General features: G+C 37.2%; 2 protein-coding genes across 10 annotated transcripts in view; both read left to right on the forward strand.

The window, feature by feature from the left end:
* Positions 1 to 11,629, forward strand: part of LOC102301432 (protein unc-13 homolog B) — a 27,570-nt gene extending 15,941 nt beyond the window's left edge. For 2 of the 9 annotated variants that reach the window (XM_042214955.1, XM_042214956.1), the window contains 15 exons: positions 180 to 306; positions 458 to 554; positions 804 to 947; positions 1,443 to 1,520; positions 1,653 to 1,730; positions 6,167 to 6,255; positions 6,349 to 6,495; positions 6,797 to 6,920; positions 7,034 to 7,087; positions 7,545 to 7,622; positions 7,833 to 7,980; positions 8,196 to 8,252; positions 8,488 to 8,580; positions 8,695 to 8,854; positions 9,173 to 11,629. In XM_042214955.1, the coding sequence (XP_042070889.1) occupies positions 180 to 306; positions 458 to 554; positions 804 to 947; positions 1,443 to 1,520; positions 1,653 to 1,730; positions 6,167 to 6,255; positions 6,349 to 6,495; positions 6,797 to 6,920; positions 7,034 to 7,087; positions 7,545 to 7,622; positions 7,833 to 7,980; positions 8,196 to 8,252; positions 8,488 to 8,580; positions 8,695 to 8,854; positions 9,173 to 9,458 (1,760 nt within the window). In that variant the 3' untranslated portion in view covers positions 9,459 to 11,629. Of the gene's footprint in view, positions 1 to 179; positions 307 to 457; positions 555 to 803; positions 948 to 1,442; positions 1,521 to 1,652; positions 1,731 to 1,898; positions 1,920 to 2,396; positions 2,436 to 2,572; positions 2,606 to 4,306; positions 4,331 to 4,483; positions 4,538 to 4,855; positions 4,871 to 5,045; positions 5,067 to 5,184; positions 5,212 to 6,166; positions 6,256 to 6,348; positions 6,496 to 6,796; positions 6,921 to 7,033; positions 7,088 to 7,544; positions 7,623 to 7,832; positions 7,981 to 8,195; positions 8,253 to 8,487; positions 8,581 to 8,694; positions 8,855 to 9,172 lie in introns of all 9 variants that reach the window. The other 7 variants (XM_042214957.1, XM_042214958.1, XM_042214950.1 and 4 more) reach the window with 6 other exon arrangements.
* A 104-nt stretch (positions 11,630 to 11,733) lies between these two features.
* The window catches only part of LOC102304457 (phospholipid-transporting ATPase ID), a gene marked incomplete at its 3' end in the record, with an annotated part of 9,142 nt that continues 4,249 nt past the window's right edge, over positions 11,734 to 16,626 (forward strand). The window contains 9 exon segments of the mRNA XM_042214960.1: positions 11,734 to 13,574; positions 14,528 to 14,612; positions 14,838 to 14,896; positions 15,349 to 15,462; positions 15,799 to 15,897; positions 16,015 to 16,076; positions 16,187 to 16,259; positions 16,357 to 16,427; positions 16,512 to 16,621. Coding sequence (XP_042070894.1) covers positions 14,558 to 14,612; positions 14,838 to 14,896; positions 15,349 to 15,462; positions 15,799 to 15,897; positions 16,015 to 16,076; positions 16,187 to 16,259; positions 16,357 to 16,427; positions 16,512 to 16,621 — 643 coding nt within the window.

Below are 16,626 nucleotides of genomic sequence, written 5' to 3' on the forward strand. Positions count from 1 at the left end.
GTTGTATGCATTGGGGTTCTTTGAGGTTTTGTTACAATACTCAGAAGTCCATATGCACCATATGATTGCTTCACCTTACCTTTTGGCTGTCTTATATTAGCTTTTACTAAAATGGGGACGTTGACTTTAATCTTCACATCCCTAAGTTCATATGGCTCCTTATGTTTTTAAACCGGCAGAGCATGAGAAGCACAGGCTGTGTAAGAGCACAGACTACATGAACCTGCACTTCAAGGTCAAGTGGCTCTACAATGAATATGTCAAGGAGCTGCCAGTCTTTAAGGGTGTTGTACCCGACTACCCATCGTAAGTGCATTTGACCTTTTCAGTGACAGGCACAAGAAAAGGCAAATGTTATTGCCTTTTTTGACTTTGATAATCCATCTAAACAAAAATAAAAGGAACTGTGTTTTAAAAAAAACAAACATATTTGCTAATCTTTATTTCTCACTTTTAGATGGTTTGTGCAGTTTGTGCTACAGTGGTTGGACGAAAATGAGGAAGTATCTATGGAATTTATGAATGGAGCTCTGGAAAGAGACAAAAAAGATGGAGTAAGAAAACTAGAACTTACCCTTTGATATGATATCTCTACGATACCTTTGAGGTTCTAATTTAAAATAGTGCTGAACTGAAAAAAGTTATCTTTGTGTTTACAGATACAGCCATGCTATCAGCATGGGGACATTAAAAAGCTGCTTTAAAATCTTGTTGATGTTCTTTAACATTCTGCTTGTAGATGTTGTTTTATCTACTATACGAGTGTTGATAAGAAGTAAGTGTCATTTGTGTACTCATCTCAGTTCCAGCAGACATCTGAGCATGCTCTGTTCTCCTGCTCTGTGGTGGACATCTTCACCCAGCTCAACCAGAGCTTTGAGATTATCAAGAAATTGGAATGTCCTGATCCTAGGGTCATGGCTCAGTATAGTCGCCGCTTTTCCAAGGTAATGTACTCCACCTGATGATGACATTTAAAGTCAAACCAGCTTGATCGAGCTGCATGAAATATGGTGTGCATTTGTGTTTAACAATTCTAGAATTAATAAAGATTTGCTTTAAACTTCCAATGTTTCTGAAAAATGACCACGAAATATGAGGGAAAAAACTATTAAATCACTATAGCAATGTCTTGTGGGACATTTTGACTTTTTGCAAAAGAGAATTTTTATATTGCTGGATTAAAAAGAATTGTTGAACTAGGCATAACAGTTCCCTCCTGTGGAAAAGTCTGCTGAGAAAAATGTCCTACTTTAGAATTTGTTTGTCTCCTTGCTACAGAATACATTAAAGCACATTTTGGAATATTTATGTTGATTAGCGAAACCCCCGAAGTACAATATTATCCCCCTTTGAAGAGATAAGAGAGAAGTTTGATTTTAAATAGCTTTTTTTTTCCGTAAATGCCGTTTAAATGCCTTTATTTCTACCTGTCTTTACAGACAATTGCCAAAGTTCTTCTGCAGTACAGTGCCATGCTGACCAAGAATTTTCCATCTTATATTGACAAAGAGAAGATTGTAAGTTTTTTTTTTTTTTTTTTTTTCAGCCAATTCTGCCAATTGTGCTGAAAAAACATTTATTACATTGGACATGATACATAAAAAAAGATCACAAAATCACTCTTAACGTCTCTCTCTGTCTTCTTGTAGCCCTGTGTATTAATGAATAATGTTCAGCAGTTAAGAATCCAGCTGGAAAAGATGTTTGAGTCAATGGGTGCCAAACAGGTGAGTCTAAATATGATGGATATGAAGACATGATGCATGATGGTATCCGGTTTTGTTAATAAATTGGTAGCGTCACTCGTGTAGAAAAAAAGAAAAACATCAGTCATTCATGAAATTACATTTTAAATTTGCTGTACAACAGTTGCATTTGTGTCTTTCATGTGTCAGATTGCAATACAAGAAGCATTGGTACGTACAGTAGTGGTAGTTTAGCTAATTTAAAGTAAATGGCAAATGTTAATGGATTAAGATGTGTTAAGATGTGACATAGTAGCATTTGCTTACGCTTTGAATATTATCTTATATTCAGATCTGTATGCCTAATGCCTGATGTGAAGCTGTCAGTGAAAGTGTAGCCCTAGATCAGTGGTTACAGTGGTTAGCCCTATGCTTCTATGCTAGAGTATTGAAGCAGAGACTTAATTTAGTCATGTCCTCCATATCAATATTGTAGCTAGAGCATTGAAAATCAATAGCTTTTCTCCTAGCTGTTACCTCCCCACTGCCTTCATTCCCTACAACATTTCTGCATGCAGTATCATAGCTATATGGAACCCTTTTAAAAAAATTTTTATTTAACTTATACTGTTGGAGTGATCGTAGGATGATAGCTGTGGGATGCTGTAGCCTATATTTCAACCAAATGTTTTCACTTTACAATTGAAGCAAAATGAAATCATAGAAGAGGAGGAAGAAGAAGAAGAGGTACGGTTCCAATATAGTCTGGTCAGGGTGGATATTTATCCATATAAATGTACATCTTTCTAATATAATTAAATCATTTTCATGGTGTGCTGTGGAGCACCGTATTGATTATTTCCTTTATGCTGTGGCTTGAGTAGCAGGTTGCAATTGAGGATGAAGCAAAGGCTCCGGTGGGTATTGTGGATTGCAGCAGTTAGACTTTAACTAATCAATAATAAAATTTATTATAATATATCATAGTTCAGTCTTGTTAGCCTGTAGTTTACATTGTGCAATATTTACTTTAAACCAGTAGTGTCATAATCTTATGTAGTCCACAATCCTCCTTTATCATGCAGAGTAGCTGAAGTACCCTCTCAAAGCCCCTGTGTGTCACAGTGAATGTTGATTTAGCTTCCTTAGCTTGTAGATCGGTTGCAATTTTGGGGGTGATTCCTTTTTTTAATATAAGTGTAACCTGTTGATTCCATTTGTTTTTTCTAAGAACTATCACTGAGCATATACAAACAGAAACATCTTCTCTTTGTTATAAAATCTTTTTAAAATATAAGATGTTAAACATTGTAAAAAAAAAAAAAGAAGATACAAATAACAAGGTTCTAGTTACTTTTAGCCTATGTTAGCTTCTTTGAAGTAAGTCTATTCAGCTTGGTTAAGGTCATTTGAGTGTGTTATTGTGTTTGCTTTTACAAACGTTTTAATTGTGGTCTCCTTCCAAGCTGCTTTGGTGAACTTTGCGTCTAATGACGTGTTAGCCTGTAGCTGTTAATGTGTGCACATCTACTTGCCTGCGCATGTTGCGCATAGATTACAGTTCTTGACCTTCATTGGTGCGTTTGTTTTTGTAGTTTGATTGTCGTGTTTATTTTTAGGGTGATTCCTCAACATAATCATAGATGAAAGGCATTAACTGAAACATAGTGAATGCTCTGTGTGTGCGGGTGTCTCAGACTGGCACTTCCATTAATTACATCACTGAATATTGAGTAAAAGGAAAATAGTTTGCATAATATTATTACAAAATCTTATTCCTTGACTGTGATGGGTCACTGACGGATTTGCTATATTTGTTATATTGATATATATATACATGTGTGTATATATGGTATATTTCTGCTCACATTCTGCAACTTCTGTCAGTGCTGTGCTACTGGAAACAGAATTTTCCGGAGGAACCCACCCAAGGGATAAATACAGTTTCATCTAATCCAATCTATCTAATCTAATCATATTTACCACCACCTTTTTATCACCTACTTTAACCCATGTGGTAGTAATAATAGGCAGGTAACCTGTATTGTGAATTATTATGATTATTTACAATATTGACTAGAAATAACAGGTATTTGTATTTTGCTTCATGTCTCTTAATGCAATTACATAAATAATATGTGATATTTTACTGTAAAACCAATATAATAGTGATAACAAATTAACAGTTAATAAAAAAAAATATTAATTTAGCATAAATATTCCATTTAGCAATACCTTATCGACAACAAATTACCACAAATTCAATAGAAAGAAAGCCACAATGGATAGCTACTGAGCTTAACTGTCTGATAAACTAAATGCAGCAAAATGTGGTGTTGCTACTGCCCCATTTACTTAAATTACCACAAAGTTGGTATCAAAATAAAGACATTTCTTTTGCAGACTAGGAAACTTTGACTAGCAAAGTCTTAATATGAATATTTTTTTAGCTTATTTTACCCATTACTCTCTTGCTAGTTGGCTAATAAAGCGCTCGCTCTTTTTTACAGTCCAGTTCAGCTCTTCACTCATTGAAGTGAACTTCTGTAATTATGGAAAATCTATTTCTTTGCACAGAGTAAAGCCAAAGTCATGTCTTTTGTTTTCTCTTTTTCTAGCTCAACTCTACATTAGAATGGGAGGCAAGTCCAATGTATATGTATACATGTTTACATGCCTGCATATACTCACTTGGAAGAAAAGTCTTTTTTTCTTTTTTCTTTTTTTAATATGGTGTGGCGGGTAATGATGAGCCTTACATATTTTGTGTGTTGTCTTTTAACCACCACTCATAGTTTGAGGAGAGTGAGGAAGAGGAAGAGAAAATAAGGGAGAAAATAGAGGCTGAGGTTTGTTGCGGTCCAGAATGGTTTTAACTTCATTCACTTTCAAGTCATTCTTGTGCTCCTATTCCCCCATTGTACTGTGCCTACTCCCAGCAACGGCAGTCATAATCACTCCTACTGCAACAACAGTTCCTTGTGGTGATCATAGTGGAGTTGATTGAGTTTGTGTCATCAGTTGGGGTGGGAATCTTCCAGTGGCATTTTCCCTGGTTCTCTGCAAACCTGCTCTCATTCCCTGTTAAAGCATTTCGGAGTCTTCTGCTATTGCTTTCCTTTAATTCTTGTTTTTTCTTTGCAATTTCCTCTTTTTTAATGCAATAGTCTGACATGGAGAAGGTGGGTATCAATATCACACACTTTTTCACTTTCAGTATTTATAGTTGAATTTAAATTTTTATACATATTATTTGCCTGGTTGAAAAAGGGGGGGGGAAAAAAGTTTTTTGACCATTTTTTTTAAACTTTTGTTTATCTCTAATAAAAAACAAACAAACATTCCCATCACACAAAGATGGATGCACCAGTAGAAAAGGTAGGCAATCCTTTTTTTGCCACAACACCTTGTGGAATCAACCTCTTGTAGTTTCCCAGGTATTATAAATTATTCCGTTATTAACCGTGGTTATCTTCACCTTTCTGTGCCAATGTAGACTGAAAATGCATTTGAAGACAAAAAGGTGAGTGTAGGTACACAGACACATCCATTGTGAATATTTCCATACACGCCAAAAGCTGGAAAAAAAATGCAGCATATGCAGCATCAATTCATTCCTAGCGCCTTTCCTTCCCTGCAGCCTCTCATCACGGTGCTTAGCACAACCCTCTGTTTATTCTCACTAATGGTGCTACCTAACCCTGACAAGCCATGAATCAAAAGGCCATTGAATCATTGACTTAATGAGCCACACCATGGCTTCATCCATATGGCTTAGCTCCCCTCCAGGCTGTGCTAATTTAGATGATGCCTCAGTTATACCTGAGTCAGATATACTTGAGTTACAGTAATTCAAGAATTTTTTCCCCTACTTTTTCCCTTCAGCCTGTCCTTGTAAGTCTTATTGCTTGCAATACATCTACTACATTTTTTTTTTGGGGGGGTGTAAATGTTCCACCTCTGGAAAGTTGAAGACTGCTGTGAAAAAAGTGTGATTGCTCTGATGTATGCGTGTGTAATTTCTTTTTCAAGGGTGTCTGATATTGAAATTACTGTGCTGCAGGAGGATGGAATACAGACATTTTACAACTTGAAAAAAGCTGCATAACACCCACAAGCTATTCAGGTTTCCATGAAAATCTTAAAATCGTGCTGCCATTCACTGCTTCTTGGCTTTTACTGTGAAGTGCAGCTTTTAGAGGTTCAAAGGTAATTCGTGCTATTTTGGCCCAAAGTTGCAAATGTCAGATTGAAACTCTTATATGAACTGCTGGTTGATGGTTCCAGGAATTCCATTCACTGGAAAACCTGGCACCTACATTCTACATTCAGTTGAATATGCTTTATTTTCAAAGTTTCGAAAACTTTTTTCTGCCAAAATATTTCAGAGCTCTTCTTATACCATATGCGCAACACAAAAGCCTCAGTCAAAATGATTCATTATCCCTCCTGGGCATGATGTCTTTGCTTGTCTTTAGATGGACACAGAGGCTTGTGACTTGCTGAATGACCTGCAGGTGAGGCTGAACAATGTGCTGGATGATCTAAGTAGAACCTTTGGGAACAGGTATGTACATTGTACTGGTGTGTATACAACTGTGAAAGCTAACACACATTTGTGCTGATTGATAATGTATTTATTTATTTATTTTAATTCCAGTTTCCAGACTCGCATCAACGAGTGTATGCGACAAATGGCATCTTTGCTGTACCAGATCAAAGGACCAGTCAATGCCAACAACAAAAACCAGGTGGAGGCTGACTCTGACAACATGCTACGGCCACTCATGGACTTCCTGGATGGAAAGTGAGTAGTTGTTTTAGCCAAACTACGGTGTTTTCTGTTTATTCATTGAATTGTCCTGTAGTCTAATTTTTTTATTTTTTTTTTGCTGAGATAATTTGGTGATTAATTAATTTGGTAAAATGTTTTTTCAGAGCAAAAAAGATGTTTTTGCAACTGCAAAACTGTTAATTGTGCATTTTTGCTAAAAGACATATTTTTTTCCATTCATGAATGACTTCTCAGTATTGTTTATATGTTTAAAAGGAATAATACAAGCACTTGTGAGAGTATGTTTACAACGTCTATGTGTGGGTTCTTGCAGACTGACACTGTTTGCTACTGTGTGTGAGAAGACTGTATTGAAGCGTGTGCTCAAGGAGCTATGGAGGATTGTAATGACCAGCCTGGAGAAGACTATTGTCCTGCCACAGGGCAATGATACCTTTGTGAGTCAGCAATGACTTTGCCTATTTCTAATATTACAAAATTATTAACTTTTTTCATACATAAATAACTCTTTTTTTTTTTTTTTCTTCTTTTTTTTTAAATTATATTCCAGGGAGCACAGATTCTCTCAGCTGCAAAAGAACTGGGTCAGCTCTCCAAACTCAAGGTATCATATTGCCTCCACATATCTGAACAATAAGTGTCCTCAAATGGGCTTCGGTGTTACCCTAATTTAAAGAAGTGTCCACAAATGTGCTTACTGGGGCGATTGTGGCTCAAGAGTTGGGAGTTCGCCTTGTAATTGGAAGGTTGCCGGTTCGAGCCCCGGCTTGGACAGTCTCGGTTGTTGTGTCCTTGGGCAAGATACTTCACCCGTTGCCTACTGGTGGTGGTCAGAGGGCCCGGTGGCGCCAGTGTCCGGCAGCCTCGCCTCTGTCAGCGCGCCCCAGGGTGGCTGTGGCTACAATGTAGCTTGCCATTACTAGTGTGTGAATGTGTGTGTGAATGGGTGGATGACTGGATATGTAAAGCGCTATATAAATACAGGCCATTTACCATTTTACCATTTACTAAGAGTGTAACTATTTTTATTTCACCTTTTTGCTCACCATTTGGCTGTGTAGGATCACATGGCAGGGGAGGCTAAAAGCCTGTCCCCCAGGCAGTGTGCTGTCATGGATGTGGCACTGGACACAATTAAGGTCAGTTTGTACTCTGGGTTTTGGTTTCATTAGGATGCTGTCTCAGATTAGCTTCATCTGCTATTTATATCTGCTATTTATTCATTAATTCATTACTAAACTTTTTATTTTGCTGCAAAAGATGTCAGAATATTATGAAACAAAATATTGGATGCTTGCAGCTGTGCATCTAAATATTTATGACCTAACTCACACTGTGTCTCTTTGCAGCAATATTTCCATGCAGGAGGGAATGGGCTGAAGAAGGCCTTCCTAGAGAAGAGTCCTGAGCTGTCCTCACTCCGCCACGCTCTGTCCCTCTATACTCAGACAACAGACACACTCATCAAGACGTTTGTGACCACACAACAAGCACAAGGTAACTGATAAAAGTATCTAATAGTAAAAAGGTACAGAAGGAAAGCCTTACCAAAGATAAACCAGCAGAGGGTGCTATGTGCTCATGATTAGAAAGACCTTTCACCAATTGCTCCATTTTTTTTCTTTTCTTTTTTTTAATGTGTTGTTGATGCTGGAACTTGTTGATGTATCATTGCTGTCTTCTCTTTATCTCCTGTGCTGCCTCTGTGCCAGTGCACAATGGAAAGGGTATTAGGTTAACTCCCAATGAAAAAATACAACCCAGCAGGGGTAGGTTTCATTGAAATCAACTGCCAACCTCCCTTTCTTCCCCACACAGTCTCCTTTTGCACAATTTGGTTTTGTCATTCTGTTGGTAGGTCATTCCTTACCCATCCTCTGCATCTGCATTTCCCTTCCATCCTGACCCTGCGTTATTACTTGGTTTTCGTTTCTTTTCTGTATTTTGCCTACATGTGGTCACATGTAAACTTACTTAACGTGTGTGTGTTTTCATGAAAATTAGGATCAGGTGTGGACAAACCAATTGGAGAGGTGTGTATCCACATTGAGCTTTATACTCATCCAAAGAGTGGAGAGAGGAAAGTTACTGTTAAAGGTCAGTCTGAGTTTTTTTTTTTTTTTTTTTAAAGTGATGTAAAAAATGTGGCATTTTAAGCAACATTTGCTCTTCAGCTGACAACATTATCATGTTGCGCATTTATTACTACAGTTGTGGGGGCCAGTGACTTAAAATGGCAGACGTCTGGCATGTTCAGACCCTTTGTGGAGATCACCATGATCGGTCCTCACCTCAGTGACAAGAAACGGAAGTTCCAGACCAAGTCCAAGAACAACAGCTGGTCTCCCAAGTTCAATGAAACCTTCCATTTGTAAGTCCATTTGGGGGTTTTTTCCTCCAGATTTTGCAGTTTATGAAAAAATAAGCAAAACAGAAAAACTTGGAAAGACTAATTTTGGCTGCAGCTCATATGTAATTCAAATCTATATGTAAAATGTATATGTCCATTCGGGGATTTGCACAACAATATTTTGATTGATTTCCACTAGAAAAGTAAATATAAAATCATGTCAGTGGGTCATTGATGTTGAGACACTACCTGAAAGTCTTTTGCAGCTTTAAGCTGACAGATACACCATTAAGCTGTTGGAGAACTCAAAGCATGTAACGCTCTGTTCTCTCTTCACAGTGTTCTGGGTAACCAAGATGGCTTTGAGTGCTATGAGTTGCAAGCATGCGTCAAAGATTACTGTTTTGGTCGTGCCGACCGGGTGGTGGGTTTGGTCGTGCTGCAATTAAGAGACATCATGGAGAAAGGCAACTGCGCCTGCTGGTGCCCCCTTGGACAGCGTATATACATGGACGACACAGGCCTCACTGCCTTGCGAATCCTGTCTCAAAGGTCCAATGATGATGTGGCCAAGGAATTTGTGAGGTTGAAGTCAGAAACTCGATCAGCAGAGGAGGGCAGATGAGGATATCTGGAGAACAAGACGGAAAACAAAAGGATGGAAAATCCTCTCCGATTTTTATTGTAGATGAACATGTGGACTCTTTCTTGGACCTGTGATGTGTCTTAGCTACTGTTGACTGTTTGGTAGTGGGTTGCCATTTCTCTTACATCACTGCTATGTTCTCACCTTGTTTTTTTTTTTTTTTTTTTTTTTTTTGACCAACAGTCACTTTGCAGTGTTCCTCAAACATCCATATTATTTGCTTTTCAGCAAACAGCCACATAAATGCTGGCTCACTCAAGCTTCACACTCAACATCTGTTTCACAGGTTAGTGACCACTTACTCAGCTATTTAACCTTATTTGTAGCTCCTTTGTCATCAGCCGGAGTGGCACGGTGAGCATGTCATAGCCTCAAGGGAACAGATGATGCCAGGTCCTGTTGAAGGGCCAAACAAATCTCTGCACTTCCCTGGTGCAGAGATTGTGCAATAACCCCACCTCACCCCAAACTGTGGCCAAGTGTTTTATGCCTTACACTCTGCAAACTGTGAATGTGTGAAGTAGGCTTTTAAAAACCATATTCTCTATCTCCTTGGGTGATGGTTTGGGTAAATGTGAAAATACTATGTTTTATCTTATAAAGGAGTGTTTTGTTTGATGAATGAACGAGCACTAGCTAGGACACAATCCTGGTCAAGTACTGACATACTTTGTGAAATGAAGGTACTTAAAGTAACAAACCTTAATTTTGCTAATTTCACAGATCAATTTGAAGGATTAATTGGTTTAATGTGTGCCTTGCCATGTGAAGTTTCCAGCCCTATTTCCCCGGGGAAAGGAATAGCTAGATATAAAACCTGAGGGAATAAAAATCAGTAACAATAAGGTTTAACTAAAATCCTCAAGAAAATTCACTGTGGAAGTTTAACAAGAGTTCTATTTGAGCCATCTTTATTTAGCTCATGTAGCCTAGTATAACCATGATGGTGTAACCATTTTATTTATTTTTTTATACTTATTTATTTTTGTGTTTCAAAACTTGTGATGGAATTATTGTTTACCACCAAAAATGGACGTATTTACCACGACAGTGTCAAAGGATTTGCACAGTGGTTGGTCTAAGCTGCTGATGTAGCCTAAATTGGGCCTGAATTGCAGCTTCATAACAAGTTGAAATACACACCCTCAAACTAAAAGTGACAAGCAAGTGCTTGTCATGCAATTAATAACCAAGGTAACCATGTGTGTCCTTGATTTAAGAGATAATTGTCTTGTTGAATTATTCATTTAGAAATAGTAGATGTTGAACTTTCTTCCAAAAAATAAAATCTGCATATCTGGACAAATATTTAAAGTTTACATATATAATTCTGTCCTGTTTTCTTCTACTCTTTGGAGTGGCCTTACTTTGATGAAAAGATAATAAATGAAGAAAAGTAATCTTTTTTTGCTTTGTTTTGTTTTATTTTTTTAATTGCTTTTTTTTTAAAGCCCTTGTGTTTCCTTTGGCTTACAGCAATGATGACTAGCTACTTCTTTGCCCATAAAAATGTTCATTGTCCAGTTTTCCAAGTGATTTTCCGTATCATTTTATTGGGTATATTTATCTGGGTTAGGTTTTCTTTTTAATGTGTTATAGTTAGTGTTACTTTATTCTTTCTGATGTTATAAAAGCTTTCCTTGGTCCTCCTTATTAGTTTACGATGGGTTTTTTTGGGGGGTTTTTTCAGTTGTGTGGACTGAAGTGATGTGCGTCAGTGTTGTGATGTAATGGAAAATGTGAATGTTAGACTTAATGAAAAATGATTATTGCTCTATTATAAAACCCTCAGTGCGTGCACATTGTGAAACTGGTCACAACCACAACTCAATGCTCCTCTTTGTTACAGTGTATTAACCCCTGTGAATAATTAACGTTATTAGTTTAAGAGGGTCAATGTTTCACAGCCATTCTCTAAGCTACATGTTCCTTGTGCCAAGTTGCTACTGTTTATTTTTGATCACTTTTTTTGTGTTTTCAAAATTTTTAAACCCCTATGCTATCACTAAATCACTGCTGTAGTTATCAAGTACAGTATGTAAAACACTGTACTTCATTATTTGTGTAATCTTTGTCATTATTGTAAACTGTTGTTGCCATGTAAACATTCCAAATAATGAATTTTGTATAAAACATTTAATAAGTATTTATAAATCTTCTTGCCTGCTCTTTCTCCCACTACAATATGGTAGCTTTTTCATTTCACCCAGTGGGTTATAAGAGTGCAAATTCTTTATTTTCATTACCACAAACACAGTTGCATTCACTTTTATTGTTTGACGATAGGATTGCAAGATATAAATAAATAAAGATGATGGCCCTTTTTCTTGAACTGATGCTGAACTCAGAGAAATAACACCCATCTCTTAATATAGTTTTGGCTTTGGGTTGTACAGCTGTGGTCGGTGGTTTTCGTGCACTCATCATGGGCATGAATGTCATAGTAATTTGGTGCTTTTAATGATTGATTTCCATGGTAGATTGTGCAGCATGCCTTCTCTGATAGCCCTGTGTTGGTGTTGCTCCTGCATCATCATCATCATCATCATCACCATCATCATCATCATCATCATCACAAAGTCCAGCCTGTTTACCTATTGACTCATTATTGGTCATATTCGACTACAAACGATAGTTTCACTTTGCTAGCATAAAAAGGATTTGTTCGGCATTGCTCAGTGGATTGATTGGAACTCAGAATGACAACTGTAGATTTACAAGTTGGCAAGGTCTTTCTAAAGAAGTGCAGAATGCAAGATTATCACTTCAAACATTTGTAAATACAGGTTATTCAAATGTGTCACCACCAAAGGTTTCTTTCAGAAGACAGCGTGACAAACTTGGACACAATTGGGTGTTCCAACAGGACAATGATCCCAAACACACATTAACATTTAATGTTTAACTAAGTTTAATGGCATTATGTTTCTGGACTAGTCTTCCCAAAACTCCAACCTTATTCCTGGTGAGAATGACTACAAGTCAGGTCCATGCCAGGAAGCCAACCAATTTTGACAAGAGTGCTCAAAAATTCACCCAGAATTTTCTCAGAAGCTTGTTGTTACCAAAAACATCTAGTCAAGATACAAGTTCATAAGGGATACTTACCCAGGGAGTATCAGGGGTGTATGTATATACTTGAGCCTTTATGTATACTTTGGCCCTGTGTGGATTAGAGAAAACCCTAAGTAAAACTCAACTCATGCACCCAATTCTTCTTTTTTAAGTTAATAAAGATCTATGTTGTACATTCATTCCACCCTGGGGGAAGAAATCTAAGAAATCATTACAAGTATGTCTTATCACAAAAAACTGTATTAAAAATGTCTTATCACAAACATGCCACAGAAATGTAACATTTTGTTAACATCCATGTGCATTTGTAAAGATTCACTTCTGGCAGCGTGTTTTGACCATTTAGAAACCTAATACGCTTGCATGTCCTCTCATATCAAATGCGCTTTCATTCATCCAGTTTGTTGTTACCAATCAGAGAGCATGCACACACACAACCACACTAAGTAAGAGGGTCATGTTGAGGTCCCCTGGATCTACATATCAGGCATGAAGCAACCTATTTCAAGCTGTAATAACCACTTGGTAGTAAGTAGTTAAATACATAATTATATTTAATTTATATTAAAAGCAGCCTACTGGGGTTTTCTTATGGTCACAAAGAGGTAAAATTAACTGAATTTAAGAAGCTAAAACTGAACAACTGTTCAGTCTGAACAGTGTGCAGCCACTGCAGGTTGTCATACATGATTATGATAACATTCCCTCTGATTAGCTGAAGCACTTCACCTTTGCTGTTGTTTTACTGCCTTTTCTGTCCTGCACCTACTCAAAATCCAAGTCCAAAGATCACTGTGCTGTTTACACAAGCTCTGAGCTGTTAGGTGCAGGGGATCCCTGGTCTTCCTGTATGAACCTGAAACTTCTGGTGTAGGTGCAACTACAATGCTTCACCTGTTGTTCCTGTTGTCTTTTATCCTGGTGGAGGCCTCAGTTGAACTTCCTTTCTCTGTTTGGGACTAAACTGACACTTGGCTTTCCAGGCAATAGACAAAGGCCGGGATTTGCTTTATCAAAGACGTAAGTAAAAGGAGGGTTAAAATCTTTATCTTTTTCACTGTCTTCTTTATTCAAACACATTTATCTGTGTGCGAGGAGGACCCAGGGGACAAGAGAAGTTATATTGTTGTTTCAGGTATGTGACTAAGTTTCATTTGTTTTCAAACTCAGAAAACTATGATGTTATGATTTTTTTGTTGTTGTCAGGAACCATCTCAGAATCTGAACCCTTTAAATCCGACATCATTCAGACTGATCTAATATTTTTGTGAGTGCAAGAAGAAGGATCAGTTGAAACATGCCAAAGAATGAGTTGTTGCTTCCGCAAATTTTGTTTTTCCTTCTTAAGAAATTAGGTATCAATTGAAAAGTTAGGTAGTTAATTACTTTTTGTGCTGTTATGCATTTCATTGTCAACATTTTGTATTCTTTATGTCCCACTGATAAACATTTTTCCAGTAAAATTCTATAAAATTACAACACCTGCATATTATTATTGGTAGATTACTGGGCAAGTCAAATGGTCAAGGGTACATCTTTATCTTAATCTGTGTAGTAAGGGATTATTGCACCTTATGTTTAACTACAGTACCAAGAGTTTAAAAGGGCTCTGTATCTTTACAGCTTTGGAGCAAAGATAAATTGTGGGGAGGGGTGGAAATCTTGTCAAGTATGTGACTGTTATATGTCTGCCTACAGCTGGAGAGATATTTTTGGCTTTGTGAAAGCTCAGGATTATTATTTTTGGGATGCTTTGTCTTTCCCTCATCGCCATTTTAAAAGGTGTGCTGTACATATTAAATAGTTCCACCTTTTCTCTATTAATTTTTAAACATTAGATCGCAGTTCTAAACAAACATGACCTTCCAGGAATTAACTGGTTCCCTCGCGCTTTTGCCTCACCTTTTGATATAGAAACCCATTTGGTTTGAAATGACTCACTAATTAGAACTGAAAAGTGGACTTTTTTCCAGGTTATAAAACATGGAGAACCTGAGTTAAAGATGGGAACTGTGCTGTCATACTTTGGACAGTTGTGCGGACATGGAAATAAGGAAGGTGAGATTAGATGCACGTAAACTTTGCTCTACTTTACTGCATTGTTCAGTTACTTTATGGCTGTCACAGTTTTAGTTTTATTTGTTTTTGTGTCATGCAGTGCACATTTCAGCTTTCAGCTCTGAAATGTTTGCAAAACTTAAATTTGAGTTTCTTTCCTCAGTACTGCTGTAACATACAGTAGCATAAACTCTCTCCTGCTCTGACTGCTTTACTCTCTCACAGAGAAGGAGAGATGCTTGCGGGCTAATGACAGCACTTTCAGCCTATCTTTCCGCTATGCTGTGAGTATATAAACAAATGTTATCATGCCTATTCAGCAGATGACAAGAGAAGCTTTGGACACACCCTCAGCTCAATGCTTTGCTTGTTTGGATTTGATTACTCAACAACAACAAATGTCAAGTGTCACAAAGACAACTCTTTGCATTTACCACTCAATGAACATAAAGTTGTGTATATTTGCATGTTATGACTGAGATACAAAGCATCAGTTGTACATAAATTGTAGCTAAATAATAAAAAGTTTTGTTGAATAAATCTGAGTTGTAGGCAATTATTAGTGAAATCCTAGAAATCTTAGGATTTTTACTGTACCTTGTTGCTGTGTCTGCTGTAGAAAACAAAAATGAAACTTTAACATTACATTACAAACATTTAAATATTAAATCACAGTGATTTTTGTTAAACTGACATCAGTCATGTAACTTTCCTCTGTCAATTTCTTTAACTTCAGAACAATGCCATCAAGACCTCCAAATACAACATCTTCACCTTCCTGCCACTTAATCTTTTTGAGCAGTTCAGGAGGCTCGCTAATGCCTACTTCCTCTTCCTGCTCATCCTTCAGGTAGACATGTTGTCAGAATGAATTGCATGCTTAAAAATAGTTATTTTATGCTGCAGATAGTTATGTGAATGCAAACACTAGCTTATAAAACAATCAGAGTTCAAACTCCACATTGAACACCATCTTTTTAAAATGTAATTTGATTTTAAAATTAGAAATGACACAAATTTTCCTTCTTTATCAAATAATTTTTTTCAACACATTATTTAATGTAAACCATACACTGAAATGAGCTTTAAGGCTTTCAGTTTTCAGATTCTTAAAAGCTCAATTATCAATTTATTAAAACTGCATATGTAACTGTGTGTGTGTTTGTGTGTGTGTGTGTGTTGACAGTTGATCCCACAAATCTCCTCTCTGCCATGGTTCACCACAGCTGTCCCTTTGATATTGGTGCTGTCTATAACAGGAGTCAAAGATGCCAGTGACGATATAGTACGTTGAAATTATTATTAGCAATAGAGAGATCCTGCTCATTATGAAAACCAAAAATAAGAAACTAATATCAGATTTGGAAGCAAACAGTATCTTTTTCTTGTGTCAACTGAGCAGAACAGACACAAATGTGACGGACAAGTGAATAACCGGAAGGTGGACGTCCTCATGGATGGCCAGTAAGTCTTTGGAAACCCAAATGAAAAAGAAAAGAATACCTTTTTTATGAAGAATTATGCTGTTTTGGATTCATTTCTGTGTTGTATGCCTTTGTTCCCTTCCCTGACAGACTCAAAAATGAAAAATGGATGAATGTTCAGGTTGGGAACATAGTCAAACTGGAGGATAATGAGTTTGTCACAGTAAGTTTGGGGAGGCTATAGTAAAGATTTGAAGCAAGTGAAAGAAATTCATTTCAAAAGTAAGTTCCAAACTAAACTCAGTGCTTTTATTTCTTAGGCAGACCTTCTGTTGCTGTCTAGCAGTGAGCCCCTTAATTTAGTTTATGTGGAAACAGCTGAACTAGATGGGTAAGTGTGCTGTACTGTGGTGTTTGTATGCTAGGTTGACACTAATGTCTGACACTGTCTTGGATTTTCCTTGGTCTCCCCCAGAGAAACCAATCTGAAGGTGAAACAGGCTCTGACTGTAACTGGAGAGCTGGGAGACGACATTGAGGCACTCGCTGCCTTTAATGGTGAGAATCTCAATGAAACAACACACAGTCTG

Source organism: Haplochromis burtoni, unplaced genomic scaffold (assembly GCF_018398535.1).
Source record: "Haplochromis burtoni strain Fernald_Lab_line unplaced genomic scaffold, NCSU_Asbu1 Contig_632, whole genome shotgun sequence".
NCBI lineage: Eukaryota > Metazoa > Chordata > Actinopteri > Cichliformes > Cichlidae > Haplochromis > Haplochromis burtoni.